Raw genomic sequence first — 21,972 nt, forward strand, 5'->3', positions numbered from 1 at the left:
CTTGTGTAATATTAGCTAGATAATCATTTCATAGGCAATGGGGTCATCTTAATACACTTGGTTTGATAGCCTTCTACATTTAAATAACAATCTCAGGTTATAAATGTGATCATTTTTGTAGTTTTTGCAATGTAAATACGGTTCACTGATACATTATACATATATTTGAACGGTGCCAAGAGTTGTGTCAACTCTTGAAATACCAAAAAGTATATATTTTATTCAAAACAATATATTTATATTGTGTAGGTACAATACTTTCTTGCTTTCTTGAACATCAGACGATGTGAAAACTGGAAATAGCCGGTATTAATAAGCTATTCTAATCACTGCCACTTGTTTGTATAAACTCAATTCCCTGATGCGAAAGAAGTTTTAATTTTATGTTAAAAATTTACAAAAAAATGTTCAAATTGAATCTAGATAGTTTTAAACATTCTAATGTGTACAAGTACTAATTGCGAAAATAATAATTTTGATGTCATAATCTTCAGATTTTATCTACGATGAATAATAATAATAATTGATTCTTCTTGCATGACTAAATAATCATTATTGCCTAATGGTACAATAAGTTACTATGACATAATGAATTATTGTGATAGATATCATGTACTAAAGTAATATTTTAATCATTTGATATATGATCATTACCATGGTAAACAAACATAAATTTTGGTTTTAAACATATTAAATTGTATGCGCAGTATCAATAATCTGAGTACATATATCATCACATATGATTTGTAGATTGTGGGTTTGTCCCCACTGAAAAGTACAGCCGTATCACCAATCTTAATATCATCACGTCCTTATGAATGTAATGATTTAGCAGGTGAAAAGTAAAGCAGTTAGCGCACTTACAAAAATCTAAAGGTCAATATGATACGTAGATTGTGGGTTCAATTCCCACTGACAAAATAAGCGTGCCCATTGTACCTAATCAACAAGTATTATCACGTCGTATGTTATCTAGTTTGTGGGTTTGTTCCACAGGAAATGCACGATACAATAAACTGTTAAAACCACAAACACCTGTCTCGAGATGATACCAATTTTATTCCGGGTATTCCAGAGCATTCCATTTTTGCCTGATTCATGCATTCATTATCATTATTTTGGCCATGAATTGGGTTTCACTTTTTCCTAATTTTCTTTCTGCCAATATCAAATTTTGATATCAAGGCCTTTACAAATTGCCCCTCCATATCACAAACACATCGATAAAGGTTTTATCAATTAAGTATATTTTGTAGACGTGAAGTTTTGTTTGTTCATTGGAGATCTGCAGTATTCCCCGATAATGATGGCTAGTTACAGAAATATTAATAAAACTTTCATCAATGTGTCCATGCTAGGGGGCCAGCAATTACAAATAAAGAATCATTACCATAAACTAATCAAAAAAAATATAAACTTCCTAACATTGCCAGAAAATGTGCAGTTTTCCCAGTCTGTGGATACACTGAAACTTTTGTGATAATTGGCAACCCTGGTTTAGAAGAAGTTCAGACATATTTTTAAGTTTAACATTATGAAGGACATAGGTATTGAAAAATAATAAAAGTGAGCTCACCTCTCCGGCCAAGTTAGCCCCCATGAGCACATGGCAGGGGATCTTCAGGTTCCTCGTAATTATGTGGGAAATTAGGTCAATGCCACCTCCCTCGGCTACATCAAAGCCCTGAAGTCAAAAAAATAACACCCGATCAAACACATACAAATCAATCACAACAAATATGTACTATACTGTCACTACAATGGTAGGACTTTCATCTAATTAATTGACAAATGGAAAAACATTCATTTTTTACCCTTTATCTTGGATAGTTTTGTGTAATGAAAGGCGACAACAGAACTGTCATAAACAGAAATATTCAAATAACACGGAAAACAAAAGAAGTTCACTTTCCCTTCCTTTGGTTTATATTCTAATTCAAAATTGGAATAGTTACTTCAACAGTGATAAATGGGTAGGAACTCAAATCTTCAAAAAGAAGACAAAATAAATATTTCAGTTAGCAGACTTCGAATTATTGGCCTTCTAACTAGAAAAATTAACATCATGTTTATGATTTCAGTGAAAAATCATTACATGCTACCAACATGAATGCACATTGTAAAAATAGATTTAAATTAACACCTCAAATAAATACTCCCTCTTTCACATAAACGATTCTTGCAACAGAAATAAAGGTTGCATGACTTTAGGCTGATTTTAGTGTCACGCTCACCGTCAGCGCTCATAGATCAGCGCGTAGTTCGTCAGCGCTGAGGCTCAGCGTGGCTCGTTTCAGTATCGTACTGACCGCCTCACTGTACAGTCGAAGACCAAAATGCGGAGTGTATTAGTTATTACTGCTTTGTACTACCTATCCCAAAAAAATAAAAACCGGCAACGACGAAGACTCCATGTTCATCCATTGATTGAGCAGAAAGCCGTTGCTGGAGACTTTGTCTTGTCATATGGCGAACCTCATCGATAACTCGACCTGTATCCACTTCGCGATTCGCCATGACTGTACACGCGATGACGTCTGCTCCGCTCGACACTAGAACGCTCGCTGAAAGCAGAGGCGCTCGTGCGATCGTCAGCGCTGACAGCTACGCGGCGCCGACGCGCGACGCGTACGGCAGCGTAGACATCAGCGCTGACCACCTTGCGCGCTGATAGCTACGCGTCATTCAAAAACGCTTCCTAGAAGTTCATATATCTCGACCATCAGCGCCGACGGTGCGCGTGCGGTCGGCGTGACACTAAAATCAGCCTTAGCAAGAATAATAATGTACAATGGTTGTGATATGTGGCGAAATGTGTAATTAGGATTATACAAACCTTGATTAGGGACAGCGCTGCCGCGGTGGGCTTGATCTTTCCAAGTAATGTGGAGCAGAGGTTTCGTATAAACTGGTGCGGGACAACAAAGATTAAGATATCTGCGTCTTTGGCTGCGTCAACAACATCGGGAACGGCCACCTGAAAATGCATAAAAGTAGCCTTAAAGCCAGATCACAAAGCATTCCCAAAGATGACATAGGCCCTGAGGGAAATTATTTTCCTCAGGGCATCCTGTGTGGAGTTGATGTAAAAATAATAAAAAAATATATATATAGACATGTTGAAAAGATACGGTAATTGACTTACTTTCAATTTACTAGTTTTAGTACTAAACTGTCTAGCGTCGCCTGAGGTTGTGTTCTATCTCTAACCAAATTGCGTAAATAAGTGCAAAAATGCCCTCGTGTTTGATGAGAAAGTGTTTTCATTACATGGCAAACACTAGTAAAATCCAAAGAACAACATTTCATTCGAAAATACACATTTTTTTTATTTTTTTATTGTTTAACTTATAACATTGTTACATTTTACATAAAATTAGATGATCATAGGTAATAGTGAAAAACATAAGTTATTGAATTTCTACTCCAATGAAGAGTGCTAGCTCTTGAGCTTGGCGTAGGAGTTATTTGATACTCCATAAATTACTTATTTTTATAAATAATACAATTATATCGATTGTTTCCTGAAGGTTTTAAATGTTATTAGAGAAAGTGAGATAGCGAACATATCGAAACATAAGTACAAGGACAGCTACTGGCAGTAGGTCATCTCATATGATGTTCTGTATTTGTCTTAGACTGAGCGAAAAAGCGCAGGGTAGTATAATTCGCACCCGTGATGTAGGATGTGCTATTCCATGCAAGTTTTAATACAAAAACACCGCCCAGTCCTAAATCCATTTTGTTCATACGTACATTGAATATGTATTTTCATCATAAACTAACAACGTTTGCATTAAGAATTTAGTGGAAACGCAAGTTTGCCGCATTTTTTTTTAGATACATTTGACAATAACATCTAGATGTATTGTAATGTCATTGGATTAACCTATTATTATCCTAAATAAATTCTTGAGTTTTTTTTTTACATTTTTCATGTTTGATTATGAATATTGGACGTATCAGAAAATAAATCGTTTTTAACTGAAATTTTACAAGATATGATCAATAACGGTAATGATTTTAATAAATATATTGTGCTGTTGGAAGCCTGTTCATTTTTCAGCGTACAAAACATTCGGCTAACAATATCTAGACAGCATGTGGTACGTGGATCTTAAAAATGACACCGGAACCAAAATAAATTGGTTAGTTATTTTAGATTGAGGCTTTTGCGGACTCTATTTTTGGAAATTTAAAAAAAAAAAACTAACAATTGACAATGTGTTAAATATTTCCAAGCTGGTATTATATGCGAATGTGTGGGTTTGTAACATGTAAATGTATTCAAGTATAACATAAGTTTTATCACAAGCTTCACGCTCAACAATGACTTTGCAAACGGCACGGCAACAGAGTTGTACATGAACTCATATTACATATTACTCATGTGGACCACATTCGTCTATCGATGTATAGAACTCATAAAATTGTAAAAAAATGCATACCTTGTAAATCTTATCAAAACGAAATCATTCGGTGAGTTATAGATTTTCAACTATGTGACCTCATTGATAGTTAGGCGATTACACAATGGAGAAATCAGTGTTGGAAAAAACTGTATTCGAAAAAGTATTCAAAGGTTAGCAGTGAAAAAGGCTAAAATAAGGAAACTTATGTGCTGATCTCACAAAGAAGCGTCACGTTCGACAAAAATAAGTAGAAGCTTACGAAGATACTTTGAATATATTACAGTAGTATTCGACAATTACTATAATCCTCTGTTATTTTTACAGTTGAAAGCAAAAAAATCAAGCTCTATAATTCGCTGGCATTTGTATATTGTATGTGTAAGATATAATTTATTCATAAAATGATTTCCGAGCTTGCGAAGGCTTGTCAACTTACCGCATAGTAAAATAGTATTTTTAACACAGTAAGTTGTAAGAAAAAATTTCACAATAAAAACTATTTTATGAAATCCCTCTTCTAACCCTTTAGGTTGTATTGACCGTTACATTTCTTAGTAGTATTTTCGCTTCTCGATAAAATCTAAATAAATCGGATATTTCTGAATGTATCCGAAAACTAATAACTGTATTTGAAAGGTGATAAAATACGCCTTCCAATTGTATTATTAGAAATAAACAATTACATTTTTAAATATTTAAATTTATAAACCAAACATAAAAAGTTTGAAAAATGGCTCACATTAGGCAGACAAATGTATTATAAACATTACTGCCACCTCACTTTTTTATCATTTCATATAAAAATAATAAATTAAAAATTCACAAAGATTCATAAATTTTTCACAAATTGCAGTCGGAACCTTAGGTTCCATAGAGGTGAATATTTTTATTATTCTGTGGTTAACTTTTAAATTTGAATGTAAAGCTTGGTATTTTTTCTTTCAATAACCGTTTAGTTCATATTTCTAATTATGACGGTAAAGGAGACAACGATTTCTATGAGACCGTGTGAGCTGTTCCGATAAGCGATTAATTGACTCCACGGCTAATAGCTGTTTGTTCAAAAAACTGAACATATAGCGTGAGGAGTTAATTTAATTACTATAATTCGCCGTTTTCACGTGAATCAGATACTTATGTCAAGACTCAGAATAAGAGAAGAGTATGTATGAGACGATGTATGAATGTGAATGAGGCAAGGAGTGTGTGCCAAGACCGAGTTGTTTTACGGTCTACCCCCAGAAACTGCGTGATGGTTAGTTAGTTAGTTCATCTGAGAAAAAATTCTAATTCGGAAACTAATTTACTTTTCACGTGTGTACATAAAAATAAGTACCTAACTACTTTTGAAATGAAATAAAAATAATTTACAAGTTAATTGAAATGTATTACAAATAAAACATTATCGTGCAAATAAGGATTATTACAATTCTGCTAGTATCTTATCTGCTCATGGATATTATGCGGCAAATTACAAAATTCATATGCTCGTAATATCTATTTTATGAAAGTCTCATAAGTCACCGGTTTCGTGTAATGGAATATCAAACTTGGATACACTTTTATCTTTTGTGTTATTATTGTAAAAAAGCTGAAGCGGAGTGTATTCTCCCGTTAAGCATTCGCACTTATCTTATCAGTACTTAACGCGGACAAACATTGTAATATTATATCACTTTGAGAAAAAATACTGTCATTTAATAACGGCACTGGGAAATTATTTTGATATAATATTTTCACCCGTTTGCTGTAAAATATATTTCTCAGTTTGTTCAAATTTAATCCAGTGTAAAATTTTAATGATAAGCAATATTTTGTAAGCGAAAAATAGTAGTTACTTAGATGTAAAAATAGGAGTTACTTACATGTAAAAATAGTAGTTACTTTGATTTAAAAATAGTAGTTACTCAGATGAAAAAATAGTATTTACTTAGATGTAAAAATAGTAGTTACTTCAATGCAAAAAATAGTAGTTACTTAGATGTAAAAATAGTATTTAATTAGATGTAAAAATAGTAGTTACTTAGATGTAAAAATAGGAGTTACATAGATGTAAAAATAGCAGTTACTTGGATGTAAAAATAGTAGTTACTTTGATTTAAAAATAGTAGTTACTCAGATGAAAAAATAGTATTTACTTAGATGTAAAAATAGTAGTTACTTCAATGTAAAAAATAGTAGTTACTTCAATGTAAAAAATAGTAGTTACTTAGATGTAAAAATAGTAGTTACTTAAATGTAAAAATAGTAGTTACATAGATGTAAAAATAGTATTTAATTATATGTAAAAATAGTAGTTACTTAGATGTAAAAATAGTAGTTACTTTGATTTAAAAATAGTAGTTACTCAGATGAAAAAATAGTATTTACTGAGATGTAAAAATAGTAGTTACTTCAATGTAAAAATAGTAGTTACTTAGATGTAAAAATAGTATTTAATTATATGTAAAAATAGTAGTTACTTAGATGTAAAAATAGTAGTTACTTTGATTTAAAAATAGTAGTTACTCAGATGAAAAAATAGTATTTACTGAGATGTAAAAATAGTAGTTACTTCAATGTAAAAATAGTAGTTACTTAGATGTAAAAATAGTATTTAATTAGATGTAAAAATAGTAGTTCCTTAGATGTAAAAATGCATTTTTTATGTTTAGGCAAGTTATTTGCTTTTGGAAACACTCGAGTGAAGTAAAAAATGTGTGGGAATATGTGCAAGAATAAAATAATGAAATTCTTTGAAGCAAAAAGGCTACAAAAGCGTTTAACAAAATATTCTTTCACCATTGTGTGCGGAATAAAATGAGATAAAAGACATTGTTGATGAAAAAAAATATATTTCTCACGAATTGTGAATAAAGTGTTTTGTGTTTGATTGTCCATAATATAATGTCTTCATTGGTCATGGATACATACAGTATGTTTACAACAAATTGAAGACTTTTGATTGCATTAATCTTTTATCTGGAAGTTTAGTTTGTGAAAGAAGACTGAAGTAAGATGGTATAGCTTATTAAAATTGGGTAGAGACAGGAATCTGCGGAAAGCATCTGTAGAAGAAGACAAACACAATAAAAAATAATAATTTTAGAATCAGAAAAAAAAAAGTTTGAATTTCGAAAATTTATTACACTTTACCCCCGAACACCCTGTATTTTTAAGTCTAAATATTTTTTACTCAAATTCCCTATTGGGGTATTTTGTGAAACTGATGTGATTGGGGATGTGAAGGAAGGGATGGTGGAGAGGAAGGTTAGGAATTACCTAGGCTATTCAGATATGGTCACCAAACATGGCTAAAGCCATTTCAAGCAATGATTATATTCTGAATGGTGGTCTTTCACCAGGGTGCTACTGAGAATATCTACCATTCTGGATTCAAGTAAGGATTCACATAGGGCACAGTAATTTTATCTATGTAATTATTTGTCCTTTTTTTTAATTTTTGTTACTGTCAACAGATTAAATAGCATATCCACTGTCGGTAAAAATGTACATTCAAATACGACTATGATACTATCATTGCAGTCAATCAATTCAGCCCCGAGATTATTTTCTAGGTCGCCTGGATATGGCATAACAATTGAACATGTTGATATAGCAGAACTAATTCCTGCAGTCAAGTTCACAGTCGCATTGAATCATTCAAGAGCATGATGCTCTTAAAATCTGCAATATCCGTCTCGTTGAAGTAGGCACTCTCTATTCATATGCTATCATTCACGGTTGTGCAACCACTTTTTTATACGCCCACATCAAGTAATGTACGTACATCAAATTAAATTATTCCTCCTACTATAAGAATTGAACAACAACATTTAAGATTAAAATAATCCAATGATAAAAAAATTAAGTTTATTTTATTTAAGTACTAGCCAACGTTTACCCGGTGTTGCTCGACTTTTCTCTGCTTTCAATAAATATAATATCCATGTTTTATATATATAAACCTTCCGGAAGAAATTCTCTAAATGATGGTGAAAACACTATCGAACTCCGTTGCGTAGTTTAGAAGAGCTAAGCGCACAAATTGTATTGTCACGATTACGAATTTACTAAAAGTTCAATCAGGAAACAATCTGTAATCTCATTTTTAGTTCATTATGATCGGGGATGATACAGGATGTTCACAAATGTTCCACAACATTCCAGAATGTTCCGGGATGTTGTGGAATGCTCTCGAATGTTCTGGACTGTTCAAGAAATTTCTAGAGGGCGAAAATTCCAGCCCTTATATCTTAAAAAGCACTCCCTCCAGGTAAAAACGGGAAGCTTTTTCATGGATGGGGGATAGAGGGCTACCACACCATATAACTCCCTTGATCGTACCGGGACTCGTTTCGGAGTTTTAGCGGCACGCACATTGTACACTTTCTTTCATAATATAATATTAATTTTTTCTTATGTTTTGAGATTTTCACTGTTAAAAGTATTAATCATTTTTGTTTGATTATTAATTAGGGTTATGTTTGGATCATTAGTTCTTTTATTTATCTCTAATTGTTCTAGTAAATTTAATCTAAAACCCTTTCTTTCTATGTGTAAAGGTTTAGGCTCGTTGTTGTCAAGCGGGACGTGCACGTACCAACAATTAAGAAAACCCTTAGGTCATTAATTTTAACAGGTGTGCAAACACTGCTGGATTCCCAAATATTTTGGTTATTCCAATTCTTAATGAATCATTTTTGAACATTATAGAAATTTAAATGGGTGGGGATAAATAAAATCATATAAATAAGTCGTCGCCGTGTGGACATATCCACAATTTGATAATGGCCTCAAAAGCCGAAACAGCTGTCACATTAAAAACTGTAAAAATAACAGAAATACTTGCAGAACTTAATAATTATTATAACATTATTAAATTTGATTTATTTTAAATTTATTTAAAAAAATTAAATGGAGTTCTACGAATTAAACACCCTGTAACAATTGATGTTAACACATCTTGTCCGCAGCTAGCTCAGAATCATACTTAAATATGTTGCTGTTCTTATACTTACCAATTCGTATGTTCTGCCTTCTCGCCAATTCGTGTCGCTTGGGTGGGGACTAGGGAGGTGAATTTAATTAAGAACATCTAATAATTATAAGTCTCGATTTTAATAGGGTTTGTCAAGTGTTAATACTTAATCTAAATTATACTTAGATCTACTTACATCTATAACTTAACTAGTTGTCATATGGTTCAGATTACTTCTTCACTATTCGCATTGTTATTGTTCACTGTAGCTACACTGTTGTCACTGAGTTGGTTCTGTTCGTTGGCCTTGTAAGGCCGAAGTCCTAGGTGGCAGCTTCTGCAGTTCTGCAGCTTAGGTCCTCCCGGCCGCGTCTGATCACCGCACTTTCTTCGTCTCCCGCCCAACATTACGTCGCCGGGCGGAGGATAACACTTGAAAATCACTTTCTCTGACTCGACTGTAACTTCTTCATCCGCCGCCCAGCATCACACCGCTGGACGGGGAGCGCGTACTTCACCACCACTCCTGTCTCGGTCTCCTCTCTCTCCCGCCTCGATCTTGACTGTCTTTCTATCTTGAGCTCGTAGGACCTGTCGCCCTACCCCGCACTTCTCACTTCTTTCTTTACAACCCCCGTCTGTCAACACTTTCTTTGTCTTTGGGCGCACACTGCGGGACATACTTAGTTTAACGTTCAAATTTATTTGTGACGAAATTTGATTCGTCACAACCCAAACAATAAATATAGTTAAAAGTATTACATATTGTGATTAATCTTTGAGTTATTATGCCTTGTTGCGTTTCCTCCTACTTCGTTTTAGACAGCGTTACAGTGACTTTATGTGTCCATCACATCAAGACAGATGTGATGAACACTGTAACGCTGTCCAAAAAAAAATCTTTTTTAATAATACATCTATTTGAATTTCGATTATGGATGAATGCAAATATTGGAAGCGGAAATTAACCCACTTCCCGACACCCGATCGAGATGAAACGCGGCAGATAAACCCGTTGATGACGTATACGCATTTCTCTGAAATTGGATGACATTACAGCAGTTAATATTTTTTTTTTTTTAAAAAGAAAGACAAACATTCCCAGGTTACGAATAACCCAACAATGTTTGAAAATCTCCTACTACCACCACAGAAAGCCGAAAATGTTGCTTGTGTTGTGATGGAGACTTAGCCAGCCGAGGAATCGAACACGCGACGCTCGGGTGAGACCCAAGCGCTATGCCCACTCAACCACTGACCGGTCAAATATATGAAATAAATTTTGGTTCTACCCAATCGGGACATGGTTGAGTCCAGTCCCTGAGGAGGACGGCTCAATCCTCAGTCAAACAACATTTTTTTTTCTTAAATATGTACATCTATTAATAAAAATAGAAGTGTTATAGTAAAAAAACACATTGTTTTTTTTACTTATTGAACAAGTGGAAAATAAGAAGCAAAGTATTTGTTTAACCTTTCCTTATCTGTGGTGTGTATTTACTACACATTGCTTCTAATAACTTTAATAACTCTATAAATATAATAAATTCTGGGTTCAGATTTTAGGTATTCCTCCGTTATACATTTATGAACTGAATTATAAAATAATATTTTACATAGTTTTCAAATTCAATTAAAAATCAGAGATTATTGTTAAAAATCTTTAACAAATACACCAATATAATCAACCGAGTGATACTAATACGCGAAGAGTGTGTGAGGAAGTGACACGCTATTGATGTCCCGCTTTAATTCGCTATGCGGGAACATGAGACATCCACACGTCTGCAGTTGTATTTTGATTTAGACCATCGATACCAACGACCGCACAGCTGTGTTTGTGCCAGCCGCCAGCCGCTAGCCACTCTAGCCAGTCGGCCGCGAACCGTCGTTAGATGTGGACCTCTCGCACATTTCTTTAGCATCTGCCGATGGTTTTTCATGTTTTCAGCAATTAAATTACAATTATTATCACTTTTGATATAAAATATAATAAACATAAGCGATTAGCTATGAATATTCATATTTTTCCGATATTAAATCGCTTATTTTGAGATTTGTATTGACTACACAGCACCGGAAAGCGTGGATTTTTTTAGCACACTAAGGGAAAGGTTAACCCATTGGCCTCAAACGACGCCGTCCCGGCGTGTGTACGGCGATGTGTCTTAAAATCAAACGACTGAGGGTCTGATGTCTGTCGGCTTAAAAACGAAAAAGGGATACATTATTGACATCTGTGTTTAAAATTTTAAATGCCAATCGCTCTGTAGATAATTAAGCATTTATTTCGTAGTAATTGGCAGGACTCTGTTGATACAATTTTTTCCTGGTATTTACGATTGAAATTTTGTTATATTTCAGCTTCATTGATTTTTTTCAAAACGGCGTGTGGTTCGGGAATTGACAAGCTTGTTCGTAAAACGCATGGTGGGCGGCTAACAAGAGCCCAAATGGCAAAAAATATATATTATGGTAATAAGTATGATTAATGTACAACTTTTCTTAATCCAATTATAAAAAATGAAGAAAAAAAAATGGTTTTTGAAAAAAAAAATTTTTCGTATCCGCTTTTAATCATATTATTATTTTTTTCTAAACAATGCATACATTTTTACATACCTTGATTCAATGCACAAGTAAATTAAAAAAAGATTGTTTCGTTTGCATGTTTAGTTTAAAAGTTATGTAAGATTTAGTACACCACTGCACTTAAAACTTTTGGTACAAAATTAATTCGGATGTGAAGGACAATTTTTTAGCCAAACAATTCGGATGCCAATGGGTTAAAAATAAACGGATATTTCATACATTTCAAGCAAAAATAATAATAATAATATTTGCATAGTTTGTATAGTGTCGTTTTTGTGAAAAATCACCTGAAGGGCGCTGTAATAATTGCATTGACCTAGAAATCCAAGACAGAAAAGGTGTGCAAATTGTACAATGTTCAAACTCGCCCTCTGAGAAATTTATTGAGAAACACAAACAGATTTTCTGTTTTACGATTAAGATAATATTATCTTTAGTTTATCTATAAACTCGTGCCTAATATAGAAAGCTTTAGTAAAAGGCAAATCAATTAATGATTTATTTACATACTATTATTAAAGGGAAAGTGGTCTATCGTCTATACTACTTAGCTACCCGTGTTTGTGAAAGGTAATTTAATAATAACATTGATTTGGACCTACCTACTGGTTTAAGACTTGCAAGTCAAAGCCCAGACCTTGAGACTAATTAAAAATATAAAAAGTGATTGTTTGAATAATCTAAATGTTGACTTATATATATTTATTATACAACTCATGTTCCCGAATGTTTAATAAGGCATGAAAACTTGCATAAAAAAATGATGTATGCTGCCACATGACCTCGAACTATAAAAAGTTGTTATTTAAAATATTAACATATCTTATAAGATATAACAGTCAGTGATCATAAAACACACTCTTCTAAATTATATCTACGAAAAAAATTAACTCAGATTCTATAATTTTCCTGGCAAATCTATAATCAACTCAAATTCTCCTGACACAATAAGAACACACATAAAAGTTTTCAGCAATGTGGGTCAACCATTTTTCGAGTTTTGCGAGCACAAACATAAGCAGGATGAATTTTTATATATTAAGATTTAAGTATGAATTCATAACCTAATTATTCGCCCATAGCAGTTTATACAAACAGTCTTTTACTATCCTTGTAAATTTATTACATTTACCTTCTAAACAGCAATAACAAAAAATTGTGCAAACAAATCAAAACTCACACATTGTGTAACTAATCATTTTAAGGCGATGCACTATGTCGTGTAATATTTTGAATCGAGCCGCTATCAATAACACACCTTACGTAGATGGCGATAAGGCTTATATTCCCGCTTAACACCATCCACCTGTTTTGATTTATGCATGAAAAAAACATAGCCAAAAAGTGCCTTTTATTTTATTTTGTGGATGTTCAGGCATAAATATTTAAATGTTTTTCGATCATTTTATAAATAACTTAATTTGCCACATTATACAATAAAACCATAACCGAAAATGGGTTCGTAAGTAGGAGATTTTGAACTTTAAAGCAGTTTTCATAGGCCTTATACATTATTTTTTTCTGTGCTTATAAAAAGACTTATCTAAAAAATACTCGATTATTTCAAAGGTCAAGATGTATTCTACTCGCAGTATTTAATTAAAGCATCTGAAACATTTTTAGGCGACCAAATTTTCAAACCAAAAACACATGATTTTGCATTACTACGTAGTGCATCGTCTTAAAATATGTTAGTAGGTTATGTACTACCATTAATTTCGAATAGTTTTCTTGTCTCAAAGTGTATTAAATAAATAAACAATAAGTAATAACTCCTCGCGCTGATTTGTTCGGTTTTTTGAACAAACAGCTATTATCCTTTGAGTCAATTTATTTTTAAAACAGCTCACGTAGTCTCACAGAAATCCTTGTGTCTCGTACTGTCATAGTTAGAAATATGAACTACGGCGTTAAAAAGAGAAAACCAAGTTATATTTTTAAATATATAAGTTAAAAACAGAATAATTATAATGTACGCCTGAGTGAAACCAAAGGTTCCGACGGCAATTTGTTTATTAATTATTTTTATATGAAATGACAAAAATTCGAGGTGACAGAAATGTTTATAATACATTTCTCTAATAAAATATGTTTTTTTTTGGTTATCAGTAATTTTAGTTCAGTGTTTAGATGAAAAAACGTTAGGTGAGCCACTTTCATTGTTATTTCTATTAATAACATTTGAAGGCATATTTCAGAAACATTCAAACTTTGAATGTAAAACATGGAGCTTTAAAACATCTTTTTACATCTCCCCCAACATAAATAGTTTCTTGTAGTAATTAAGGTGAAAGTGCTATTTTTTTATTTTTTTGCGTGTAAAGCGAAGCGTAAAGTGGAATTTTCAACTTTATCGAAATCTGCACAGCTTTATCTGTAAATGTTAATAAAATTTTGAAATTCTAGGTAAATGCCAATAATTTTAGCTCCCAATGCGGATTCCATAATGAGCTGTAGAGCTTTAAAATATTCTTGAAACTGCAAAAAGATCAAGATGCCATATTGTTTGTACAATATTTTTCAAGAGTTTAATAAGATTTGCACCACAGTTGGAGAGACAGTAGCCATTATTTCCTAATATTTCAATTTTGACCGATGACACTGCGTGTCAACGTTGCGTGCCAGAAAATGTCTCAATTGGCATTGAAATGAGAAAGAATGGGAAATATTGGGATAGTGCAACACCACTTGGCACCCGTTGCCAAAACACAGTGGGTAATATTATTATGGTCATGGCAACACTATGTAGATCAATGTTGTACATCCATACATTATGCACATTTTCATTGCTTTACGCTTCAATGAAATTACATAGATGCATTCGTTAGGGCACAAACAGCATTGCCAAGTCTATTTTAGAACTATGTTTTGTTCACAGACCAAAGAAAGGATAGATATGAACTTATTGAATATTTAGTCCCATCGTCAAACGTTCAAACTAATCTGCAGAATCGGTGCAATTGAATGCGCACCCGACTCCGACTTATTCTCACACTTCTGTATTTCTTTAACATCACACTCGGAGTCATGACTGTAATATTTGGTTACTTTTGTTTTGAAATCTCTAACTTATTAGTAACTGTAGATAATCTAAAATAACAACTTATAACTATTTGATCATGGCTTTTACACACATTCTGGTTTAGATTATTATTTGTTTGTTTATATAAAATCATATTATTCTCAGAACCGTTCCATGAGATGAATGGATTTGACGTAACATCAAATATTTGAAGGTCCTTTGTTTAGCATTCCCAGAGTAATTGCACTGACTAAGAGCAACTTTTGCTTTTCTTAATAACAGAGACATGATCCGACGCACAGCTTAGTCGATGAACAACTGAGCACAGATTAAGGGTTCGTGGTCGGGTCCAGGTATGTTTAGTGAATGCCGGCCTTAAGTGGAATTAAGTACACACATAAGTTTTAAGTGCACAAATAAGTTTTAAGTAAAAAAATCAGTTTCAAGTAGACAAATAAGTTTTAAGTAAGCAAATCAGTTTCAAGTAGACAAATAAGCTTCAAGTAGATGTACAAATAAGTTTTAAGTATTATTTCAACTCTCAGCCCCGAGGCATCAGAATATTTTTTGTTTTTATTTGAATAAAGCTCACGAGTCCTTACTCTATGAGGCAGGTAGAACTATGTATCTCGAATTGGAGTATGTTGTGAAACTGAAGGGAGTGGGGAGGGAAAGGAGATGGGGAAGAGGAAGTTTCGGAAGTACTGATTACTATTTAGATCTGGTCACAAAACACAGCTAAACTATTGGAAGCAATTTTTCGATTCTAAATGGTAATCTTCCACCAGGGTGATACTGAGAGTATCTATCACTCTTTTGATGGAGTAAGAGTTTATCAAAGGTAGGCAATGCATATTACAGTTAAGTATTATTTAACCTAATTTTCCCTTGTGACTAAATCTACATAGTAACTGTTTTCACTGTTATAGGTATGGCTGTTAAATTAAGAAATACAAAAAAAAGTTTTGTAAAAGCTAAATATTCAACAAAAGATTGTGCGTTTGTAAAGAGGTCAAACTTTATTGTAAGGTTACATTACTTAATATTTGTTTCAAAATTTTTTTCAGTGCGGAAGTTAGAAACAAAAATAAAACTGAATAATTTGTGCAATAAATTGACTGGTGTCCTTTTCATGTTTTCACATTCCCTTACTTGCTTTTACTCGAGGATTTAATTATTCAGCAAAACGGTTGCCAATAGAACTTGAATTATGGAAAACTTATTAAAAATATAGAAGTGTGATCTGTACTGATTTGAAAGTAAGCCTTAAGAGGCGGGGAAGGTACCAATACCTCTGCCATATGTCACCCCAAGTGGTTTACTACATTTGGTGACTTAGTAGGGGTTTCCGGGAACCGTTCTCATTGGATAACCAATACCTCTGCCATATGTCACCCCAAGTGATTTACTACATTTGGTGACTTAGTAGGGGTTCACGGGTTAATGGGGTGAGGATTGTCTAGGTCCTGGCAGCAGATGCATCTGCCCACCTACTGAGTGGCGGGCTAAATTTTGAGAGACTGGTTGAGGGAAATCTTTTTACCTTACCAGCAGGACTCTCTCGACCCATCGCCTTGCACTGCAGTGGGAGGGATGAATTCAAACATCCGTCACTCATGGATACATTAAACCCAGATTCCTACTACACCTCGTATCTTTTTCCTTCCAAGATCTTCCTCTACTTACTGTCTTAAAAAAAAAAACCACTACACAGCATCCCCAAAGATGACATGTCTCCTGTGTGGATCGAATATTAAAAAGGGCTGAGTGGTAGAACGGAATGTGCGATCATCAAGCGTTCGTTGCCTGGCCTTAGTGAGCAGACCGCGTTCGAGGGAAATAGTCGCATTTGAAATTGCCATCGTGGCGTCAAAAGATATTATCGATGCATATTTAGAAGAAAACTAGCTGACGTGTACCCGGCGTAGCTAGACTTTTCTCTACTTTCTATAAATATTATACGCGTGTATTATATATACATATGTTACAGCCAAAGTAATAAATCCGGATATCATAAATACTATCCAGCCATTATTTATAATGTCTACCCAAGTTAGACAAAGTGATAATTGGTACAGAATTAATCACATTAACTTGCAATTTTATATAATATCTTCGAAGACTTGGATAAAGCAATAAAACAAGTAGGTATAGGTAACGATTATAAAATTATATTTCAATTTGCCTTTAATTTCTAAAGTAAATTTAAACTAGGTTGGGCTATTATAGCTTAGGTTACGTTAGGTTGGGTTATGATATATTAGGTTAGGTTAGGTTGGGTTATTATAGGTTAGGTTGGGTTGGGTTGGGTTAGGTAAGGTTAAGTTAGGTTAGGTTAGGTTGGGTTGGGTTGGGTAGGGTTAGGTTAGGTTAGGTTAGGTTAAGTTATGTTAGGTTTAGTTATTATAGGTTAGGTTAGGATAGGGGGGTAACAAGTCAGTTGGACCGTATTTATTACTTTGGCTAACTTTGACCCGATAAAGTGATTAATTTATCACATTGTCCAAACCATTTTGATATTATATATGTAATGACCAGCCATTATGTATAATAGCTATTTAATCACTATGACTGTAACATATATATACAGGGTGTCCGGAAACTCGTAGTACAAGCGGGAAACTGGTGAATCTACATCACATTTGGAGTCGATTTTGTAGAATATTTTTTTTTTATTTGAGCTTTTGTTATCGAGTAAATCGAGTTTGAAGTTGATTTTTTTTTTTTTTTTTTTTTAATCAAATTCTTATAAATTATTACTGAAGATCAAAGTACCCAACTAATTAAAACTATTTGAAAGTAAAACAAATGAAGAAACTCGGATTTGAAGCATTATTTTGAAATCACCCTTCATTTAACCCGGTGTAATCATAAAATATTTCTGCTCAGCAGGGTTAAAACATCTGTTATTCAACCCTAAACACCAGAAAAAACTTTAACCCTAAAATAGCCGAAAAATATTTTTTTTTGGTTTTTTTGAAAATGCTCAAATCAAAAAACTTTATGTTTTTTTGGGTTCCCCATGTGGTGTAGATTCTCCAGTTTCCCGCTTGTACTACGAGTTTCCGGACACCGTGTATATATAAACCTTCCGGAAGAAATTCTCTAAATGATAGTGAAATCCTATCGATATCCGTTGCGTAGTTTGGAAGAAGAATTCAATTGCATTTAAAACTGCAATGTCTTAACTCTCATATTAAATCAGATTCAATAACTCCTGCGTTACTTCTTCCGTTATATCATGCAAGTGTAGTACAAACTCTGTTCAAGCACAGGTTTGAACCTGGACGTGCACGCCCCTCTGAACGCAATCAAGAACGCTCTGTCCGCCGCTCAACCGGCAGTCACTCAGGACACTTGCATGTACGAACATGTGATTGCAGTATATGCCGCATTCTATGACCCGCAGAACGCTCGACTTCTTAACACTTATGACTCCTAGGACACAGACCGGTCAATGAAATTGATTATGTGTTCAAAGCAAATTAAAAAAATTATGTGTAAATTTCAATATTTGATTTTTTGTGACAATTTAACACAAAGTAAGATAAAATTGACATTATTTCGGGCAAACAGACATGCCCACTGCATAATTCAATCAGTTTATCTTTTCAGTGATAATATTTTTTTTTTATTTATATTACACGCCCATGGTGGCTTTTACAAACATGTGATATAATTATAATAATTTAGCACTAATATAACAAAAGCTAACATTAATATTTATTTATCAGGTATGTTTTTATAGCCCTCTTGTAACTACATTCCGTGCAATTGATTATTAATATAATCGAATAATATGTATCAAACAAGTTTGATTTGTTAAATTCAGTTTGAAAATTCACAGAATACTACAATAAATTTATCACCTACGCATTTTCAAAGACGAAACAAAATTGGCAAAGAAGACAGCATAAGTACTGTAATAATAGCATCACTCCACCAAAGTGCGCTACTTATGTAAATTTTACACTAAGCATTATTACAAAAAAGTGTAATACTACTAACCTTTAGCAACCGTATGTGTATTACATCATTTGCTAACAACTCAAAGACCTTGACACCTACTAAGGCTATTCCACCAATGAAATAAATAGCCCGCATAGTTTATTTAGAAATACTTTATTTACACTGCCATATACAGGGTGTTTCAGGACTTAACTGACAGACTTTAACGAGATTTTTTTTTTAAATTTTGTTTAATGACGCCACTGACAAGAAACTAATGCCAGTAAGCTTGTATCACATGGTACGCACCATCGCATTATTATGGCATTAAAACAAAATTTATACATGAGAGTGTATTGTATAAATTCAGTTGAAAAAAGTTCAAAAAATGTGTTTGTGTGAAAATCTGAAGCAGCAAAAATTTGCAAATATTTTTCTAACTGGAATTTCTATGTCAATGCTACTATTATTAATCTACTATTTACCGCTTGCAAGGGTCCTCTCAATCGAGTGCGAGCTTTGAATTATATGTAAATTTTAAAAAAGAATTTCTGAAACTCATGCCAAAAACAGGGTAACAAAGGATTTATATTGTGGGGTAATTACTAGAACTTGGCATCTGCAAAATCAGCTCTTTCGAGTTACAAACAAATACTATACCAAGTAAAATTGGTACAGCACCCTTGAGGTGATTTTCACAAAAACGGCGCTGTACAAATTATTATTATTATTTCTTCGTCCATGTACGGCAAGATACATATTATGTTTGTTACATGTTTGTACACGGGCGAGGAAATAAAGGCAGTTTATTTGTAATAAAATTACCCCACGATATTATATGTAATCTGAAATATTTTTATGTGCATTGTTCGCGATTTGTTTGAATTCAAAAAAGGCACTATTAAAATGTTAGAAATTTAATATTTTAATAATAACTAGTTGTACCCCGCCAAGCATTGCTGTCGCTCAGTCTGTCTTTGCACATAGAGAAACACAGCGCATGCTAACAGATGGCCCTGTTTTTCAAAAACAGCTTGTTTTTACCTGTCACAGGTGACATCGAACGAACGAACATTTACATTTTTATTAATATAGATAGATTATGTAACACCAATTTTTTCAGGTGTGTCTAATTATTTTTCTGCAGAAAATATGTTTGCAAAGAATGCTATCAATTTGTTATTTGATTAAGGCGATGCACTACGTGGTGTAATATTTTAAATTGAGCTGCTATCAATAACAACCCTTACGTAGATGGCGATAAGGTTTAAATTCCCGCTTAACACCATCCGCCTGTTTTGATTTATGCAAGAAAAAAACATGGCCAAAAAGTGCCTTTTATTTTATTTTGTGGATGTTCAGGCATAAATATTTAATTTTTTTTCGATCATTTTATAAATAAATTAATTTGCCACATTATACAATAAAATCATAACTGAAAATGGGTTCGTAAGTAGGAGATTTTGAACTTTAAAGCAGTTTTCATAGGACTTACACATTATTTTTTTCTGGGCTTATAAAAAGACTTATCTAAAAAAATACTCGATTATTTCGAAGGCCAAGATGTATTCTACTCGCAGTATTTAATTAAAGCACCTGAAACATTTCTGGGCGACCAAATTTTCAAACCAAAAAGCCTTAATATTAAATATCAATAAATTATTGTTGATATTATAACACACTAATGAAGCTTCAGTATAAGGAAAAGCAGACAACAAAATTAATATAGGTCCTAATAAATTAGTGGCAAGCATTTCGTCATATAGAATTATTATTATTTTACAGTGACCAAAGTCCTAAGGTTAAAAATCACTTTTAAATAATTCAGAAATTTCACAACCATATACAAGCTTAATAATTATAAAAAAAAGTTTTTGAAGACTGAAGACGGTCAGTATAATCGTCAATATTTATGTCAATTAGGCTCATGGATTCACCAATAATTATTTGTTTATAGAGGCAATTGAAGCGATTGCCACTCGAGACTACTTCTCATTGATGGCAAATGATTTTTTGAAGCTTTATTGACAACCTGACAATCTAACCTAACCTCACGTAACCCAACCTAAGGTCTCAATAAATTAAATGACACTATAGTTGCAATTTGGGCGCCGAACTTGTTATAAATGATTTAAAATTACTTACAACATTGGCGGGCAATATATGTCCAGGTAAATATTTGACATTTTCGTGAGTTGTGTTGATAATTTCAGTCAGCTTCTTTCCTTCGATAATTTCTTCGTACACATACATAGTGACACGATCCTCGAAGTTCGGAAGCCGAGCTGCATTGTAGCCGACGATTTTGGCAATGGCAGAGCCCCTGAAATACAAAAATGCAAAAATTCTAAGCAGATTCTAAAAGAATCCAATCGGCGTATAATTTATTTACGATCTGTTAGTTTTATTTATAAACACAATTTCCATCCTAACTCCAATAAGCGATAATTGCGCGAGAGATTTTTATTAGCATATGGACGATTATTTGTATCATAAAATGTAAATAAACTGTATAAGAGATTTTAATACATGGTTATTTTATCATCATTGCATGAAATAAACAAAATAAGGTTATGTCACTTACCAATTGCCCGATCCCACGATACAAACATTTATTTTCGATGACATGTTGAAGCACTCCAAAAAGAATGCACGCAAACCAATCACGACCGCTGCCCAACGACGACTGATTTTTTCACGATCACGATTCTAAATTCTAATCTTGATAGGAATTGGCGCTAAAATTGATAAACGTCATAACACGAGCCGACGCTATTCGGTTCAGAGTTTGGCCGACGCTAGAGGAATTTATTATTCAATAATCAACTGCAAGCGTATATCACATATTCATTTTGCCAATACTACACTACACGGTCGCCTTGAAATATTCATTTTACCAACAATAGAAACATGGAAACTGCTGTTCGAACGGCCTTGTGACGTCACAAGTCACAACTGCAGCAGTAAACTTTACTATTTCGTTCAAATCCTGTTGGAAAATTTACCGACAGAGCAAGATTCGGAGTAGAAAATGTCAT

At 33.3% G+C, this 21,972-nt stretch overlaps 1 protein-coding gene across 2 annotated transcripts in view; it reads right to left on the reverse strand.

Annotated features, from left to right (window-relative positions):
- The window catches only part of Gpdh1 (Glycerol-3-phosphate dehydrogenase 1), a 34,679-nt gene extending 12,801 nt beyond the window's left edge, over positions 1-21,878 (reverse strand). Inside the window, exons 1-4 of one of the 2 annotated variants that reach the window (XM_089632476.1) lie at positions 21,519-21,878; positions 21,080-21,257; positions 2,837-2,977; positions 1,577-1,684 (exon numbers count right to left, since the gene is read on the reverse strand). In XM_089632476.1, the coding sequence (XP_089488602.1) occupies positions 1,577-1,684; positions 2,837-2,977; positions 21,080-21,257; positions 21,519-21,562 (471 nt within the window). In that variant the 5' untranslated portion in view covers positions 21,563-21,878. The remainder of the gene's footprint in view (positions 1-1,576; positions 1,685-2,836; positions 2,978-21,079; positions 21,258-21,518) is intronic. The other variant, XM_089632477.1, reaches the window with a different exon arrangement.
- Between the last annotated feature and the right edge of the window lie 94 nt (positions 21,879-21,972).

The sequence above is a fragment of the Hesperophylax consimilis genome, chromosome 6 (genome assembly GCF_061612785.1).
Source record: "Hesperophylax consimilis isolate HC1 chromosome 6, BYU_Hcon_1.0, whole genome shotgun sequence".
NCBI classification, from domain to species: Eukaryota; Metazoa; Arthropoda; class Insecta; order Trichoptera; family Limnephilidae; genus Hesperophylax; species Hesperophylax consimilis.